At 28.4% G+C, this 20,692-nt stretch overlaps 1 protein-coding gene across 1 annotated transcript; it reads left to right on the forward strand.

Annotated features, from left to right (window-relative positions):
• The first annotated feature begins 14,425 nt into the window (after window positions 1-14,425).
• LOC136074712 (uncharacterized) lies at window positions 14,426-14,920 on the forward strand. Its single transcript, XM_065787053.1, has one exon. The coding sequence runs from the start codon at window positions 14,426-14,428 to the stop codon at window positions 14,918-14,920; it is 495 nt and encodes a 164-aa protein (XP_065643125.1).
• Window positions 14,921-20,692: the final 5,772 nt, after the last annotated feature.

Here is a 20,692-nt window from a genome sequence, read left to right on the forward strand (position 1 = left end):
GTTACACTCTTGCTTTAAAAGACGTTAAAAACAAAAAATTACCATTTAAAAAAAACACTTCAGAATCAGAGGTTGAATAAATAGAAAAAAAAATTATTTTCTTATTTTTTAAAAAATGGGTTCATTAGCTAAATACATGAGAGATGGAGACAGTAATCGTTATACGCCTAATGCAAACGGTCAAGTTACTATTGAAGATGTTTTAGCACAAGCAGACAACGAAAATTGTTTATTGCAAGAAGCAACAAGTGGTAATATAAGCGCAGAATATAAAGCCATTTTAAATGAAAAATATCCTGGTTTTCAAACAGCTCAACCTCAAGATGAAGTCTTTGCTGTTAATAATCGAAAATTTTCTTAAGATCTTACTTTTGACATGGCTAATTTAATTACTTTTACCACTATACTTAACGAATGAACATATCCTCAAGATTGGTATTTGAATTTTGATTTAATTCTTTTTAAAAATTTAAGCACACAAACAAAATTTACACCTGTAACAGACAATGGTTTATTAGGAAGAGTGTGTCTAGTTTCAAACTTTATTAACGCTTTAATTAAAACTGTCAAATTTTATCCCAATTATCAAAAAAACAATACTACTTACGCTAACAACGCTATAGTTAATCGCTCTTATGATCGTTTTAGAGCTCTACTGATTAAAAAAAGTTATACGAAAAGCTTTAGAGATTTAATGATTAATTCTAACTTGGGTTTAGTAGAAGAAGCTGATTTAACTACTAACGCCATTACTTTTGCCGAAACTAAAACGCTTGCGCAAGCTGCGGACACTAACGGTCTCATTCGTCTTCTCAACTCAGCTCAGCACCTTTTCCTGCATCTGCTTCTTATCAAACATCGCTAGCAACCGGATATAATATTTTCTTGACTGGGGATAAAGGTTCGAAACTTAGAGTACCTTTACACTTATTGTGCCAAGTTTTTAAAATGAAAAAGTATTTTGGAAAAAATAAACAATTTAAATTGGAATTTTATATTGAAAATGATTTGAATCAACTATTAGAATGGGTAAGACCTATCGCTGATGCTGACGTAACAGCACTTGCCAATGTGGGTTTGGCTATTAAAAACCATATGATTTATAACAATAGTTATAGAATCAAACCGAGTTTACCGCAAGAAAGATCTTTATATCTCAACAGTAAGAAAGACGAAGCTTATACTTTACTACGTATTGCTCATTACGAACAAGTTGTAACCAATGTAGAAAATGTCACAGAAGTCACTGTTAATTTAGGAAATATAAAAACAGCAGATCTTGTACCGCACAGCATTATATTTTGCGTTAACTCAAAAAAAGAAAGTGATCATTTAAACAATAATTGTTTTGCGCCAGTTGAAATGGCTTGTAATATAATTAAAAAAGTCACTCTTTATAATTTTAGAAGCAAGTTTGTTAATTCACCGAGTGATACTACCGAATACGATTTAACTAAACAAGACGATCAATGGCAAATTTGGAGAAGTTATGTTTCTTGGTGTAAAGGAAATATACCCTCTACTTTTAATATTATTAATTTTGCAGATTATTATACTTACGACGATGACAGTTTTTTGAGACATCCTAGTCGATATTTTAGCACTACTAACACTACAGAACCTTTAGTCGTCGACACTACTAGAGGTAAAAGAAAATTTTTTAAAAAAGATAAAAACTTCGCCAAACGCCTACTGAAATCAAACGTAGGAGGTTACGCCATGGATTATCTTCAAAAACAACAAAATTTTTGTTGAAGCGCAAGTAAAATAAAAAAGACTATATGTAAAAAAGAAGAAATGGAAGAGTCTATTTAAGAAGACGAAAAAGAACTCGAGGGAGAGGTGTTGTAGATTTTCTAAGAATATTTTTTAGCTCCTTGATTTATTTTTTTACTGGTAATTAGTCCTTCCACCCGGTTCATTTGTCATAAAAACATATGCAAAAAAACTAAATTTGCAAGTGTTAAAAAAAAACTACGACTTTTTTTTACAATATTAAAACCTTTATCTATTCTCAAAAACATCAAAATGCCTAGAAAAAGTGGAAGAGGAAGAGTTTATTTACCTCCTTTAAAAGGAGCTGGTAGAAAACGCTTAAGAAAACATTTAAGAAGACGTATGCGAGGTAAACTTTTTCCATTGCTAGCAGCAGTTTTAGCTCCTACTTTATTATCTGCTATTTTACCGCATTAAAAAAAATTTATAAAAAAGACACTATAAAACACGCTATAAAAGAACAAGACGAATTTGTAGAAAAAATAAAAAAAGACGAAGCTTTGGATTTGAAGGAGAAGTTGTAAAAGATATGGCTACCATCGCAGCTGCTAGATATATACAAAAAACTTTTAAAATAAATCTTTATACAAAAAATTTAAACTTTTTTTTTTGTATTTTTATCCTTCTTCACAAAATGCTAAAAAAAAAAAAAAGAGGGTCATATTTACTACCCTTGAAAACAATTATGCAAGGTAAAGGTAAAAAAAGAGGCTGCGGAAGAGTATATTTACCTCCATTACAAGGAGCTGGAACAAGAAGAGGAAAAGGAAGAGTTTATTTACCACCTCTAAAAGGCGCTGGAAGACAAAGACGTATGCGTGAAAAATTTATAGGACTCTTATTGACTTCAGTGGAACCCGTCTTCTATCTCTTTTACCTACGATCGGAATAATATTTTATTATAATATATAAAATAATCTTTTTAATGTGTTTTTTATTATTTTATTACAAATATATAATCCCATCATTGTTTCAAGTAATATGAAAACTGCCAATAACGCTCCAAATAAATAACCTCCGACTAGAATAATAATAAAAAGACTTGAAAGCGTTAATATTGCTATTATTTTTTCGTTATTAACGGACTTCAAAAAATCGAACACGATTGCCATGCGAGTCGTGCGTACCACCATTATCTATCAGCGGATCTGGTTTATAAGGATGAACTACTGCTACACTTGAGATTGTTTGAAATTTTTGTAATGGTTTGTTTTTTCTTTCCATTTATTGTGAACCTATTTGATTTTTTCATTCTTTATATACTTTTGGTCACGCTCAATTAAACAAATTAAATTCTCGTAATCATTTTTTAATAAAGTTTTTTTTAAACCACCCGTTATTATTACAGAGGGCCTATTGGTGTTAAGGCGTTAACACCCTACAAAAAATTTTTCAAAACCTTTTTTTTTATTACCGAGGGCGAATTGGCATTTTTTTTATTACTGAGGGAGCTCAAATATAACACTATCAGGCGCTAAGGCGCTGGCTTCTTACTGGAAACGAAAATTCAACATTGACCTATCATCACATCTATATTTACATCTACTAAAGCTTTAGATATATAGTCACTTATTGTATTTAGTTTTGAATCAACAAGTACTTTCATCTTTTCATGCTTTTCTGCTTTTAAGTTTAATTTTTTATTAACTTGTCCTCCTATTAATGATAAAACACCTTCTCCTAATGCTGCACCTTCACATGCGATAGCTACTGGTGCTGCAATTATTGTTGCTAAAAAGCCAATTCCAATAGTTCCAAAAGCCATAGTGCTTGCTAGTAAGGAATTATCAATAGCTGAAATTATTTTTACAGCTCTATGATACTTTTTACTTAACGTATTTCCCTTTTCTCTCTCACTCGCTATTTCCTTTAATCTCACTAATTGTGTTTAGATGATATAGATGTGCACTAATAATCTTATTTTCTTCATCAGGCGCACTTGGAAGATTTGGATAAAATTTAATAATATTTTTATCATTTTCAGCATTTTGCATATTTGAATAAATATTATTACATAGATTTTTTTTGTAATTAAACTCCATTTTTATAAGTAAAAATAATTTTTTTAAAAAAGTATTTTTTAAAAAATATTTACAATAAATTCACAAAACATAAACTATCCCCTTTTTTAATCAATATATCAGAAGCACAATTATTAACAACATTTGTCATAATATCATCAACAGTCTCTGATATTACAAAGTTTTTCTTGTAATGAAACTAACGCAACACCTTCATTAACTACTACAGCAAACTTTAAAAGAATATATTGATGTAATAGAGATTTTATTTTAATGTTTTTTTGTGCAAATATTTCATATTTATTATTATTTGTTATTACTGAAGGATGCTCTAAATCTTTAAATATCTTTGCATATAATTTAGATTAAATAAGTTGTTTTGGAGGTTCACGTGTTATATTGAATAAAATATGTATTAGCATTTCTCTTTATAAAAATTAAAAAAATTATTTTTTAAAAAAATATTTACAATAAATTCACAAAACATAAACTATCCCCTTTTTTAATCAATATGTCAGAAACAGAATCATTAAGAACATTAAATACAATATCATCAACAGACTCAAATCTTCCATAGATTTCTAAAATAAACTTTTTTAATTTAAGCTCTTCTTTTAATAAAACTGACTCAACACCTTCATTAACTATACCAAACTTTATATTGTAATGTCTTGTGTTGCAAATATTTCATATTTATTATTATTTAATAATACTCCTTTTTGAAGTTCACTTAGTATATTTCCTAAAATATGTACTGTCATTTTTTTTATATATAATATAAAAAAAAGAATTTTTATATAGTGAAAAAAACTTTAATAAATCATAAAATTATAATCAAAAATGGAATATTAGCAAATGGTGAGTTTCGTCCAAGTAGTAAACCTGATCCTGTTGATGTATATCCATTTCCACTACATCAGTACAATCCATCACCTATAGTACCACCTTTACTCCATGGTCTCAAATATAACCATATCCTGCAGCAGTCATTTTAATTCCTTTTCCATTCTTTTTCATGTACACAACACCCCTTCAAGCAATTTTATCAACCATAGCTGATTCAGCTGCTGAACCCACTCCTTTTAATAAACCTGTTGTAAGAGCTGGAGCAACGCTCGATAATAAAAATCTTCCAGCTGTACCAAGGAAAGGTAATAGAGCTCCAAGAAATCCACCCTCTATTTTAGAATTGTGAATGAGTTATGCTTTACTTAAATTAATTATAACACCGGTACCTTTCTCATATGCTTTCGTAATTTTATTCAATTGCCTATTTGTTACAGCTAATACATGATCACCATGAAGATCTGAATAAGCTAATTTAATACAAGCACCATAACCTTCTTCTTCATTATTTGTTTTTTTAATTTTTTTCAATTGCCCCTCTGAAATATTTACTTTAAAAATAGTATATTTACTTATTTTTATATGTAAGTAAAATAATTTTCGTAATTTTTTAAAAACTTATTTTACGACTTATCTACTTCTCTTATATAAAATCTAATAGTTGATTCTTCTCGTAAATCCAAAAGATTTCCATCTTGATCAATTAATCTATTCTCCATTCTTGATATTTATTTTAGTTTTAGTGGTGCATAAGTTGCGTAATTAGGCTTTTCAATAATTTTATATCCAGGACCTACATCTGGGTAAAATGAACATATAACATTACTAGTTGCTCCATTTACATACGATGATTATATTGTATCACTTGTTACTAGTATACTATTAACACTTATTATGTTTACTATATTAGTTCCTATATTGGAGCCTGCTGAATATATTCCAATGTCGAAACCAAAAACAGTTCTAATTGAATTTGAAGTTGTAAAATCAACTTTATAACCAGTTGCAATAGTTAAAGATGCTCTTAATGTATTCCTATTTGCTACAATTGTAATATTTGCAACTGCTGAAGTTGCATCACCGTTTACTATCATAATCGATTGGATATAATTACTTATATCAGGAATTTCATAAGATCCAACTGGAATGTTTATATCCTTCCAAGTTGATCCATTATCTGCGCTATATCTAAAGTTATTGTTTGAAGAATTAATATTAGGAAAACTGTAAGATGTATCTATACGAACTAGAGCCATTTCATATTCTCTGTCTTCTCTAAGTTGAACAATAAGGCTATAAATAGTCCTTAATATGCTGCTATTTCCGCTCACTAATAAACATGTCAATTTTATATATAAGATAATATTATTTTCAATAATTTGGTATATAAAAAAAAATTAATCCACTTCTATATTTCAATAATCTTTTTTAAAAGATAGATCTTTAATAACAAATCCATGAGGCTCTGACCATGCTTTTTTACAAAAATTTTTAAACTTATCTTTTTCTATATCACGTGAAACATGATCATTATAAATGTGATTTTAATTCTTTGAATCTGGAGGAAATAAGCAAATAAAACTTGTATTTTCTCGTATAGTTTGCCTAGGTAACATAAAATAAATTTGTGCAAGATAGAAACAATTTACATTATTGTGTCTTCCTCTAATATAACTTTTTTTACACTTATTTTGCGTTGTTAATTGTAAATCATCAAATATCATCAAATTATTCTTCAATTTATGATATTTATCAAATTATAAATATCAAGATCTTGAGGATCTGGCACATCTTCGTCCGTTTCAGAAAACTTACACTCCATATCTGTTTTCTCATTTAACTTTTTTGAAATGTCTTCAATTATAAGCGCAGAGTTTGCATTTATTTTTCTATTCGGTCTTGTAGATTAAATAGTTCAAGAATATATTCTTTTGGCAATTTCTTTTCAAAAGATTGTTTTAATATTTTGTATTCTGGTTGAAAAAGAGATTTTCCCAAAACTTGTAAATTATTATAGTCTAACCAACCAGGTCTCAAAAGTAAATTCAATAATAAAGTAGTTTTTCCACAACCCGACTTTCCAACAATAATCCGTCTTATACTCTTAGGAAACAACTTATTACTATTTCTCTTATTGTTATTCGCATTCCATGACAAATCTATAATATCCAATTTTAGATATCAAGATTTTATTTATAAAATTTTTTATATATATATATATAAAATGTACTGCGTTAAATGTTGAAAAAAAACAAATACACTAAACTTGCAAAATGTTGTCAGTAAAAGCAATAGAAATATGCAACGTGGAAATTGCTCTATTTGCGGAAATTTAAAAACTCAATTTGTATCATCAAAAAAAGGAGGAGATTTAGTGAGTTCGATTAATTCAGCAATACATAAAATAAAACTACCAGGGTCGAAGTTTCCAGGTGAAATGCATTTACTTGGAATGAACATTGCAGGTCCTGGTACTAATTTAGATGAACAATTAACTTCTGCTGATGCATTTAAAGTATAGAGTAAATCTATAGATAGAGTTGATAATGCAGCTTACCATCACGATCTTGCTTATAAATACTTCAATGATACCGCAAAAAGAAATTTAGCTTATAAAATTATGATCGAAGAAATGGATTTTATAAAAAATCCAACAATACGTGAAAGAATTTAACAAGGTATTATAAAACCTATTATAGCATCTAAAGCAAAATTTGGATAAGGTCTTTCAGGCCCATATGAATTGGGTGTTGAAACTACTCAAAAAAACTACAAACGATCAGCAAAACTGAAAAGTGTAAAGATCCGAAATGGACTGACCAACTTGCAAACGAACTTCATAAACCAGTTGTAAAACATTATAGAAAAAGAAAAGTGACTGTAAATGGAATTGATGAAATATTGGCTGATGATTTAGTTGACATAAAATCTTTTTCTAAAATCAATGACGGTATAAAATACTTATTAATCGTAATAGATGTTTTTTCTAAATATGGATGGGTTGTTCCATTGAAGAGTAAAACTGGAGTTGATGTTGCTAATGCTTTAAATAAAATCTTACGAGAAAGAAAGTGTCAAAAAATATGGGTTGATAAAGGCTCAGAACTTTATAATAAGCATGTTAAAGATCTAGGTGTTGAGTTATATTCAACTGAAAATGAAGAAAAATGTTGTGTAGTTGAAGGTTGGAATAGAACAATGAAATATAAAATGTTTAAGTACTTTTCAGCTTATTCTACTAGAAAATGTATCGACGTTATAGATGAAATGATAAACAAATACAACAACGAAAAGCATTCTTCAATTAAAATGACACCAGTTGAAGCTAGCGATAAAAAGAATGAAAGTATTGTTTGGTTCAATCTCAATGAAAATGTACAATCAGAGTCTGTAAACCCAAAGTTTTCAATTGGTGATGGAGTTAGGATAACTAAAAAGAAAGCAACGTTTGAAAATGGAAACACACCGTGATGGACTGAAGAAGTTTTTACAGTGTCACAAGTTCAGTTTACAGATCCACCAACTCATAAAATAACTGACAATATTGGTAAAGAAATACAAGGTACTTTTTATGAACAAGAAATGCAAAAAACAGATCAAAATATATTTAGGATTGAAAAAGTTATTCGTAAATTCAAAAACAAGTCATTAGTAAAGTGGTATGGGTATCCTGATTCTTTTAAGCCCTGGGTTGATAATAAAGAATTGATAAATTTGATGTAATAGGACATGCTTTCTTTTATGCGTAGATTTCAACTTATAATTATAATTATATAATTATAATTATTACCATGTCATTCTGGTTGAAGAGATCTCATAATATACATGTTGGAAAACGGTAAAGATGTATCATACTTTCTAAGCCAAATGATGATTTTTTTGATTTTGGGCCAGAATCCGTTTTTTTTACTACTCAAATCCATACTGCAGTAAAAAAGGACTCACTACAAAAAGCCAAAACCCAATCATACCCAAATTTGTAAAACACTAAAATTTTTTGATGATATGACATGAGAATAAAGTTTGAAATATAGGTGAAAAATTTTGGCCCAGAATCCGTTCTTTATACTACTCAAATCCATACTGCAGTAAAAAAGGACTCACTACAAAAAGCCAAAACCCAATCATACCGTATTATTATTTTCTATTAATATTTATTATTATTTTCTAATAATAGCGTATGCTATTAACAGAAAATGATAATAAATTACCTAATTGCTAGACTATTATTAATCTTATTTATTTTTGGAAAGGTTTTCAACATAATTAACAATGTTAAAATTTATCAAAAATGAATGATTTTTTAACAAATTATGAGAATTTTAGTAACTAATAGACAATGTACAGCACAGTTTACTTTTTTAGGAATCATTGAAATATTAAAAAGGAATATTTGATTTTTTTCCTTTTAAAATTGTGTACTTTATATTGTGTACTATGATGCAATCAAATTTTTTTTTATTTAAAACGCTACGCAACTGACATAATTCAGAAATTGACAGATTTCCTTAAATTAAGACGAATACATGTTTAATTTGGGGGAAAATGGATGGTACAGCGAATAACAATACATGTTAGACATGCAAGGTGGACTAAGATAATTTAATATACAAATTACTAATACACTTCTGTATTGATAGGGCTGATTAGGGTAATATGGAGACCTTGGTAAAATGAACATACCTAAAGAGTTCCTAGATGGAAGCTGTGATGTTAAAGTGGTGATAACAGGAATCAGTACAATTTGCGTAAATTTATATGCAGTAATTAGCGGCTATCATCTAATTAAAACGCTGTTTCATTTTTTAAATTAATATCATCACGCATGAATAAATCTGTTGCGCGAAATTTTGTTGCTAAAGAAAAATATGTTAGCTAAAAACCAATACGTTTTTGTTTAAAAAACAATGCATAAAAACATTTAGTTTTGACTTAAAAAATGCCATTTATGTGTATATGAACATGCTTGAATTACTCAATAATTTTCATTAAAATTACCTACTTTAAAGTCTTAAGGTAAAAGTAGTTTTAATTGCTTTTTAAATAAAAACAAAAAAACATAAATGCTGATGTGTAAAACATAATTTGTGTAGTGATTAAGTAATATACATCTCCTTATAGTCACGTCTATTATTACTGGCGCTTTGATGAGGATCAGCACTTATAACTAGTTTATCCCATCAGACAAACTTCGTCGCCACATATGCTTTAATAAATTTCCCCTAAGACCATTTAAACGAAATAGGTACTTCCAGCATAAATAAACCAAAAACAATCAAATGGCAATATGCCAAATTAAAAACTCTTTTAAAACTAAATAAAACACAATAGAGTCTTCAAAAAACTCTAACGCTGTGGTTTGAGTTTTGCAGTTATTTTATGTGTTGAGTGAGAAGGAATTTTTTTAAGTAATTTTTTATTTGTTTTATCAATAAGCTCTTTGATGTTGTGACATGTATTGATCTGGTGTGAGTTTATTGCATCAATCTCAACAACTTTAAGAGATTGATTGTAGAATACTTGTAGCTCTTTCTTTTGCTGTAAACCTGCAAAGCGAGAGTGCAGGGGCGCTGTACAGAATGTGAGAACTATAAATTTAAAGTACGTTTAATTGATTGTGACCAATTTTTTCAAGGTACTCAAGTAAGTAGGGTACAGACGTGATAGTATTCAAAACTTTTATCCATAGATCATCCCAGTTAGGATTTTTGTTTTTTAGAATTCGCTAGAGACACAAGATAGTGCTAGGGGTGTAGGATTTGTATCACAAACTGAAGTGGCTGGTTCAGAAACATCAAATATTAGAATACTTCTTTCACGTCTTGCTGCTTGCTAAAGGTCAACTTAAAAGAACGTATATTAAAAAAACGTTTATTAGATCAGTAACAATTCATTAAAACGCAAAAAGTTATAAAAATTGTTCAAAACTGTCTCCTTTGGCTTCAATACATTTCTAAAGCCATTGGTGTTTCCGAATATGCACGCACACGATTTACCGATATCTTTTCCCAGCAACGTATTTAAGTTGTTTTGAGTGCACCATCAGTAACGTATTGCGTTCTCAAGATTTTTCCCCATAGGATGAACCAGATTAAATTGTGTATTAGATTCATACCCTAATGGTTCAACGACAAACGTTTCTGTCCCAATAGCCCGAAAAGAACTCTCTGCCAAAGGCAATTGTTGGAATTGCCAACTTTCTTAGGTGGATTTAATCTTCAGTCCTGCTGAAGGAAGAATCTAACTGAATTAAAGTGATGTCTCGTAAACTGTTCTGTAATCGTCCCGCAATGAGTTTGTAAAAATAATTTTGCATTTATAATTTATTTATGATATAAATAATATTCTCAAAGAGTTAAATTTACTTTTTTTTTATTTATTGATCTTTAAAGCAAAGAACTAAATATCGAAACATAAATTTAAGTAAAATAAATAAAAATAGTCGTTTAACTGGTTATCGGGGAATATACTAATTTAAACTGTTAATTTATTTTATTAGTTGTAGCAGAGCAGTTGTAGCGCAGTGGTTAGCACGCTTGCCTCAGAATTTAGTGATCTGTGGTTAAACGCCACCTCTGGTTAAGTTTTATAACCTTCAAAAGAAGGAAGCGTGAACTTACTTTCAAATGCACTTCCGCGGTGCTCTTTGATGAAAGCGTGGGGACTTCTTAGGGCACCTAAATTAAAAATGAAAAACGGTTGATTTCCATACATTTAAAGTAGTTGCAAATATTTAAATAGTCTTAAGACAGTCGCACGGTAGTTGCAAGATAGATGTGCGACTTTATAAAGTCTTGCGACAATTCAGCTGGTAATCATGGATTGAGTAAATAGATAAATATCAAATATTTTATCAGAAGTGATCTTTTAATACATAAGTGCTAAAAAAATCTCTTTACTAGTTTTGGCTATTTCTGTAGAGAAAACTAATACAAATTTCGAGAATTTAAACAAAAACGTCAAGCAATAAAAAGATTATCGTCAAGCAAAACCCTGAAACTTATGCATTTTTTCATACACTATAAACAGCTATACTTTTAGCAATCATAAAAGTGCCTAAGTTATATAACCCACAATGATCATTTTTATTATGCCGATATTTTTTTTCAAACTAAGTTAGCAAAGAAAATCAACATCATTTGAAAAACCAGTTTCTACAGTGTCTTCCTAGAGTATTTAGATGAATAGACTTTAAAATTAGGTTTATGTTTTTGAATTGTTCTTACCTAACTGTAAAGTTAAAATGGAATATGAACTTGAAATTATTAAAACTATAATTAAAAAAAAAAATCATTTAAATTCACATTTGATGACTATTAGTTGCTTGACAAAACTTAAAGAGCAAAATTATATTGCACAAAGGAGATGTGTTCTTCTTGGAACTCACAATATTTTATCTTTTTAGAACTTACAATATTTTATTTTATTTTCTTGGAATTCACAACATTTTATCTTTTTGGAAATTTTCTTTATGTTTCAATAGGCATCCAACTCAGTTAAATAGATCTTTTACATTATCGACGTAAGGCAATTTTGTTCTCCTCCCTCTCGCTCCACTGAAAAAAATTATAGAGACTTAAGAGTAAATAATTTTAACAAATGTATTTTCCTTTGTATCTGTTTCTAAAACATTGTATATTGTTATTCAATTACTTGGTAAATTAAATTTTTAATACTGTTGTGTCCATTTTAAACATAGTGTTGATCAATATTTTATGTAAAATAAAGAATAACTTTTTTTGAGTTGCTCTTTTATTCCACTGCTAACTGGATTATGAAACAAATCTTTACAAAGCCGCAAACATTCCCCTTGTCGACACCTCCTTTTGAGTGATGTATAAAAAAATAGTAACGAGTTTTGTTACACTTTTTTGTTACAAAAAACATTTTGTTAAAACAAAATGCACAAGAATTTTAAAATTGAAAAAGTTACGCCTTTCAACAAAGAAATACGTATTAGTTTAAATACGTAATAAAACGTATACACTAGGATTAAGTTGTACGTACTATGTAAAATTAGGCTTTTATAAAAACAAAATGTTTTTATAATAGTACATTTTTGAAAAACTGTCGGAAATGTTTCATTTCGAAAATGGTTACGTTGCGCGTATAACCGGGTAAACAATGTGCCAAAATAAGTCTGTAAACTTTTCGAAATTTTAAAACATCATCTATAGGTCGTCGTCTAAAAAAAGTAGCGTTTGTTATCCTTTTTTTAACTTCAAATTTAAATTTGAAAAAAGTGAAAAAAGGATATTCGGCCAAATTTTCAAAAAATTTTTTTTGAAAATTGGATAATGTCTAGAGGTCGTCGTACTACAAAGTTTATTTTTTATATCTATTTTTTGCTAGAAAACTCTTTAAATCCTTTACAAAAACTTAATACTAAAAATAAAATGCAAAATTTAAGCTTTGAGCATCATTGACCATTAAAAGTCGTTGCGTGATTAAATAGTTAGCAAAATAAACATGTGAACGTATGCATATAAATTTCAAAAATTTATTTAAAAAAATTTGGTTATTATATCAATTAGCAAAATTAAAATTTTAAAAATAATTTTAAAACTAGTTTATTGGATAAGCTAATATTTTATTATAACAATGAACCTTAGAAAAAATGATCAAGACTGGTTAATTGGTAACCCTGAAACCAATAAACTATCAAGCTTCAGTTGCCTACCAACAAAAAGAGATGAAAAAGATACAGAGTTTACTCCTTTACCACCAAAAAAAAGAAAGATGCATTTAACAAATTCACTCGAAATATATACAAAGAAGCTCTCAGTAGAAACGGCATCTGTGGCAGACTAATGTTGTTTATCAGTTCACCTACAGCTTCAATTTCAATTCTCTATCTTTGGCAAAAGCCGATGCAAACTTAATGATATGTCCATGTCAGTATCTACAGTCCATTGCCAAAGACAATATACGCGGGAGAATATTGTTCTGTCAATTAAAGCTGACTGGGCGATACTCAAATCTAAAAAAGCCATTTTGCAGAAGGATTCAAAGCTTTTTCATTAAGACTTAGCTCATAATGAAGAACTGTAGCAGTTCTTATTAGGGGATCTCTTAAAGGGTACTTATTTATTCATTAATATATTTAAATCCTATGTATATTTTTTCTTTTTGTTTTCAAAGAAACTAACTTAACTTTTACTTGCAGACCAAAACTTATTGGTGTACCTTTGATTAAACCCCTGACCTTTGATTAAAGACTCTGCAGATAAAATTCAATTTGATGTTGCCGTGAATCTGCCCGAAATAAACATTTTGGAAAACATTATTGGTATATCAGGGTTAGGGTTATTGCGATTGCGGTTCGCAATTGCGGTTTTTTATTGCGATTTTTTATTGCGATTGCAATTGCGATTGCGGTTCTGTAGTAAACGGACGTGCTTTTGCTTTGAAAGAAATAAACTAATAAAATTGATATTGCAAGTTTTATTTATTTATTTATTTATTTTTCAAATCTTGTCAATAATGAGTTCAAAACTTAACACTGAAGTCTCAATAAAATTAGTTCATGAAATATTTCAAGAAATGTTCCAAAAACAACAAAAAGATATTTTAGCGTTAATAAGTGCAAATTTAATACTGGCTAACGATCGAATTGATGGATTGCTAAAAGAAATTAATACATTAAAGAATTCTTGTGAAGTTTTAAACAAACAAGCAGATGATAAAGTATGAAAAAATACAAAAAGACATTGAAGAAAGTCTAACGTTCTATCAGGATTGCCATGATAAAAAAGTCAGCGATTTGGAAAAAAAATTGATAAATGATAAAAAAAGTCAGTGATGTGGAAAAAAAAATATGGTCGAATGCAACCATAGAGGAGAATGAAAAAAATAGATTTAGACAACTAGAAGATCGTCAAAGGAGAAACAATCTTCGAATCGAAGGAGTCAAAGAAAATGATAACGAAAACTGGGATGATACGGAAGTAAAAATAATAAACCTTCTCGAAAATAACTTCAATGTTAAAGATGTAATCATAGAAAGAGCGCACAGAACTGGTATTATCGAAATTAAAAAGCCTAGAACAATTGTAATTAAGTTACTAAATTATAAAGACAAAGTAAAGATTTTAAAAAACGCCAAAAAACTAAAAGGTTCTGGAATTTATATTAACGAGGATTTTTCGCTAGAAACTACTATAATAAGAAAGAAACTTCTTGAAGAAAGCAAAACGCATAGGATAAACGGTAAATATTCTGTTGTTATATATGATAAGCTCATTGTTAAAGATTTTCGAAAAAAAAAATCATGTTAAATGATTTTTTTTTTTTTTAGTTAAATTTACATTGATTTATTTTTTTATTTAAAATGGCTGATATTATTGTTTTATCAAACATAAATTTTAATTCACAGAAAAAGCCAATAATTTTAAACAACTATTCGGATCCCGATTATAATTTTTTTAACGATAGTCAAGTAATTAAAAATACTAGCCCGATATACTATAACCCAAATTCAAAAATTATTGATAAAGGAATAGAAGATAATTCGTTTTCAATGCTTCACAATAATATTAGAAGTATTCAAAAAAATTTTGAGTCATTGAAACAATTTTTACATAAAATTGACATTAGATTTCAGGTAATTTGTCTCAGCGAGACATGGTGTAACGATGTAAGCATTGAAAACAATTCCAATTTTCAATTACCTAATTATAAAGTAATTCATCAAGTAAGAGCATCAAATAAGGAAGGTGGAGGTTTGTGTATATACATAAAAAATTCAATTTTATTCAAAAGGAAACCACAGTTAAGTTTAACCACTAATGATTATGAATCTTTATGTGTTGAAATTATTAATAAAACTTCAAGAAATATCGTCATCCATGCTTTATATAGACTGCCCTCAGGAAGTATTAAGGCATTTGAAAATCACATTAAAAGTATAATAAAAAAAAAATCAACTTTAAATAAATCGGTTTATATTGTTGGTGACATTAATTTTAATATATTAGGATACGACAAAAATAAAAACATTAGGAACTTCTTTAACACAATTTTTCAAAATAGTTATATTCCCCTAATAAATAAACCAACGCGAGTAACTAGAGAAAGTGCAACATCTTTAGATCAAATTATTACAAATGATTTCGTAAATATTAAAATAAGGACAGGTATATTTAAATCTGACATTTTTGATCACTTCCCTATTTTTATTCTATCGCAAAAATGCATCGACTATGATGCTCTTAGTGATTGAAAAAAATTAATTACAACACGGTAAGTAAACGACGCTTCCATCAAAAATTTTCATAAACTTCTTACTGGTGTCAACTGGGACACCCTACAACTAAGTCTAAATGCCGATAAAGCATATGATATCTTTTTAACTGAATTTCTTAATCTTTATAATAAAGCATTCCCGGAAGTTACTAAAGTTATCAAAACAAAAACACTTTTAAACCCCTGGATCACGAGGGGCATTCTTAAATCCTCAAAAAAAAAAAACAACGTTTATAAAACAAGTTTCTTAAAAAAAAAAACTCTTAAAAATGAAACTAATTACAAAACCTATAAACAGCTATATGAATCAGTTTTAAAACGCTCAAAGAAACATTACTATTCGGAACTATTATTTAAACACAAAAATGATTCGAAAAAAACATGGCAAATTATAAAGGAGGTAATCGGTAAAAAACGTTTATACGGTAATTTACTTCCGAAAAATCTTAAAGTTAATAACAATTCTATTGTAAATAAATCCTTAGTGGCCGAAACACTTAATCAGTTTTTTGTAAATATAGGTCCTATTTTATCATCAAATATAGCAACTTCTAAAATACACTTTAAGTCTTACGTAACCTCAAACAACATTAGTGTTATGTCTAATCCTAAACTTACGGAAAATGAATTATTAGACGCAGTTTCTTTGTTAAAGCCCAAAAAAGTGTAGGTTTCGATTCTATAAGTAGTAATGTCGTTATTAAATCGATAAAATACATCACAATTCCATTATTACATATTTTTAATTTATCATTAAAACATGGTGTTTTTCCAAAAAACCTAAAAATTGCAAAAATCATTCCAATTTTAAAATCAGGCGATCCTTCTGAAGTTGCAAATTATCGTCCAATCTCAATTCTTAATTGTTTTTCTAAAATATTAGAGCGAGTTATGTATAATAGGCTTTATTCTTTTTTAAATGTAAATAATATTCTTTACCATAAACAATTTGGATTCAAATCTGGCCATTCCACCGATCATGCAATCATTCACCTAGTTCAGGACATATTTAAATCGTTTGATGAAGGCAAGTATACCCTTGGTCTTTTTATCGATTTAAGTAAAGCTTTCGATACAGTCAATCATCAAATCCTTCTATCGAAACTCAAAAGTTATGCTATAAAAAATACTAACTTGTCCTGGTTCGAGAGTTATTTGACTAATAGGTAGCAGTATATAGTTTATGATGAAGGAAAAACTAATTATGAGACAATTACATGTGGTGTTCCTCGAGGATCAATTTTAGGGCCACTTCTATTTCTTGTTTATATAAACGATTTAAATAAATTTTCTAACATTTTAAATACAATTTTATTTGCAGATGATACCAGCTTGTTTTATTCCAATAAAGATATCAATATATTATTCCAAACATTAAACAAAGAACTAGGCAAACTAACCCAATGGTTTAAATCAATTTCAAACGTAGATCGCTTCTCACACACACAAACACTATTTAATGAACTCAATAATCTAAATGTATATAAACTAAACCTCTATCAAGTTCTTATTTTCATGTTCAAACTTGATAAAAATATATTACCAATCTTATTTTATTCAATTTTTGAAAAAATAAATCACATATACCCTACTAGATTTTCAAAATACAACTACATTCAATCCAAAACTTATTATTCCCCTACTAAATTCTCTATTGTAAACCGAGGACCAAAGTTGTGGAACATAATATTAAATAATGAAATGAAAACTAATTATTCTCTAAACCAATTCAAAACAAAACTTAAGCAATTACTTTTGTTAACTGAAAATGAATTAAATTTTTTCTAATAAAACTTCTTTATATTAGAAATCAATAATTTATAGTTAAATAATTAATTCCTTTAGATTATTAATACATAATTAATCAATAATGTACATATATTTTTATCATTTTAAATGATAATCTTCTTTTTGAGAAATTTATTTTTCATTTTTGCGTTATTTATTAATCTTATACTTTTAGTTTATACTGTTTATTTGCTTTTACTTAATTGGCAATGAAAAGTATTATAAATATAATTAAATAAGTTAAACTATAAAATGCTCTTCCAATAAAATGTTTTTATATAAAATCATATCTTCTTATTTTTCAAAGCAATTCTTAAATATTATTTTTGTCATTTAATATTTTAATAAATTTTGTTTCTTTTATTTTACAAAGCAATGTTATATCTTATTTTTTGAAAAACTATAAATTTTAAACGATATGCGATATATTTAAATTTTCTTTTATAATATATATCAGAGATATATACATTGAAACTATATTTTATTGTCAAACTATATTTTGTCTAGTAATGACGCATTTTTTGGGGCTTAATGATAAGACTAAATTTGTCTTCTTCTAGCCCCGGTCATGTAATTATTTTTTAAAAGTTACGACTGTATATTTTTTTTTATCGGCAAAGTGTAAATAAATAAAAAAAAAAAATAAAAAATATGCTTTGATACAACAGCAAGCAACACAGGTAATAAAAATGGAGCAGCAACTTTATTTGAGATTCAGTTAAAAAGACCTCTGCTATAGCTTGCACATCACCATCATCATAATGAGCTACATATAAACATGAATTTACCACATAACGATAGCAAGAGTTCAGATGAACCCATTTTTAAACTTTTCCATGCCGAATTTTTAAGAATTGATATTGATTCAAACTTTAATTTTTTTGAATGGCCTACTGACATCAAATTAAAAATAATTATTTTGCCAAGTTAAGTTCTGAAATAGACTTACCAATTCCTTGAAGAAGAAATATTTCTGCGAGAAGATTATATTGAGTTAATTGAGTTAACTATTACCTTTCTTGGGGAAAAACTATCAACGGACAGAATATCCAAAATTCACAAACCAGGTTCAATTCACAAAGCAAGATTTATGTCACATTCAACATATATTTTAAAAATGGAGCTCTTATCTGATAAATTTATATGTCCAATGAAGAACATTTTATGATCCACCGCATAGCTAAGTTTATTATTCTTTTTTATCCGATGCAACTTTTCCGCTCAAGGACATCCGTATTTGCTCCAGTCAATGACTTTGAATTTTTTGTTGCAACGGACTGGTATCATGTAGAAGGTTCAGATATCGCAAACGCTGTGTTTTCGTCAATAAACCGCCACCTTTAGTATTTAACAAAAGAGCTTGTTATTTTATCTTTATTTAATGAAAAATTGTCAGAATTTACTAGGACAATACTAGCAAAGAAACTTTTTTCTACCCGAAGACCAAAAACTTTTTTAATTGGGAAACCAATTAAAAAAATTTTTGGTTTCCCAATTAAAAAACTTCCGACGTAAACTCTTAAACCTTTCTTTATTTTTTAATTTGGTCCAATTTTGGTAAACAAAAAGAGGTAACAAATGATTGCGATGAAAGAGGAATCAAACTTGTTGGTGATTTCCACAGGTGTGCGTAAAATAAAGAACAGCAATAATTTATTTTGCAAGTCGTTCAACAACACAGAAAGCAAAACCCATCCTATTAGAAATCAAAACTAATTATGTATTTATAATATTTTCTATATTACTAATATCTTCTTTATTAGTTATTAATCTTATGAAAGGCTTAAACCTAAAAAAGCCTAATTGAGTAGTAATTATATACTTTTTAAGATTTAAAAAAATAAATGGTTTAGCAGCTAAATATTTTAATACAGCAACCTCTAGACATTAACCAATATTTATAAAAATTCCACGAAATGTTTATCTAATAACCTTTGGATATATATATCCAGTGACGTAGAATAAAGTTTTTTTTTTTTCAGCTTACTCAAATTTAAAGTTAAAAAATATGTAAAAAAGCTATTTTTTCAAGATGGCGACCTCTAGATGACTTTTTAAAATTTTGAAGAATTTACAGATTTTTCAACCCATTATTTAACCCATTTTTTAAACCATTTTTTAGACCATTTTTTAACCCATTTTTTAACCCATTTTTTAACCCATTATTTAACCCATTTTTTAACCCATTATTTAACCCATTATTTAACCCATTTTTTAACCCATTTTTTAACCCATTATTCAACTCATTTTTTAAGAAATTTAAAAATGAATAAAGTACCAAAAACATAAAACCCGCAAAACTATTGTCATCACCAAGTTCTTTCAACCTATCATCCACTAATATTCTTGATATTTGTGGTAACTTCTGTTGAGTTTTATCTCTTGCAAAGTTCACCAGACCTGCTTGCTCTTTATGAAACTAATTTGAGTTCAGCTGTCTCATCTTGTGATCTTAGTGTTGAAAGTTATCTTTCTTTTATTCGTAAGGACTTCAATTGTCACATGTTTGACCTGGGCATTTACATTCGTGAGAATTCACCCATTTGTAGGGAAACTAGTTTTGAATTCACAGACTATTCTTTTATGTGCTGTTGTTTAGCACCCGTTCACTCTAAAACCTTTCTCTTTGTTTAATATCTCTCTCCTTCATCTCATAAACGCATTCTTTTTGATGTTATTTCTGATAAAACTGACCAAGCCCTCTCTCTTTATCCATCAGCTTATATTGTTGATGTCGGTAACTTTAATGCTTATCACAGTGAGTAGCTTGGCTTTAGAGTCAGTGACTCTGCAGCATTAAAGCCCACAACTTTTGTCTTTCTCAACTACTGACTCAAATAGTCAACTGTCCAACTCGATTTCCAGACAACCCAAATCATTTACCTTCTCTGCTCAACTTATGTCTTGCTATTAATTCTAGTCAGTGTTCAGTCTCTCCACATTCACCCTTAGGTGACTCTGATCACAGTTTGATCACTCTAAAACTATTATCTCATTCCACTTCATCATCTGAATCC

Source organism: Hydra vulgaris, chromosome 01, assembly GCF_038396675.1.
Source record: "Hydra vulgaris chromosome 01, alternate assembly HydraT2T_AEP".
NCBI classification, from domain to species: domain Eukaryota; kingdom Metazoa; phylum Cnidaria; class Hydrozoa; order Anthoathecata; family Hydridae; genus Hydra; species Hydra vulgaris.

Coding starts and splice junctions, on each gene's coding strand:
- LOC136074712 (XM_065787053.1), top strand. CDS start 14,426: ATGATAAAAAAAGTCAGTGATGTGGAAAAAAAAATATGGTCGAATGCA.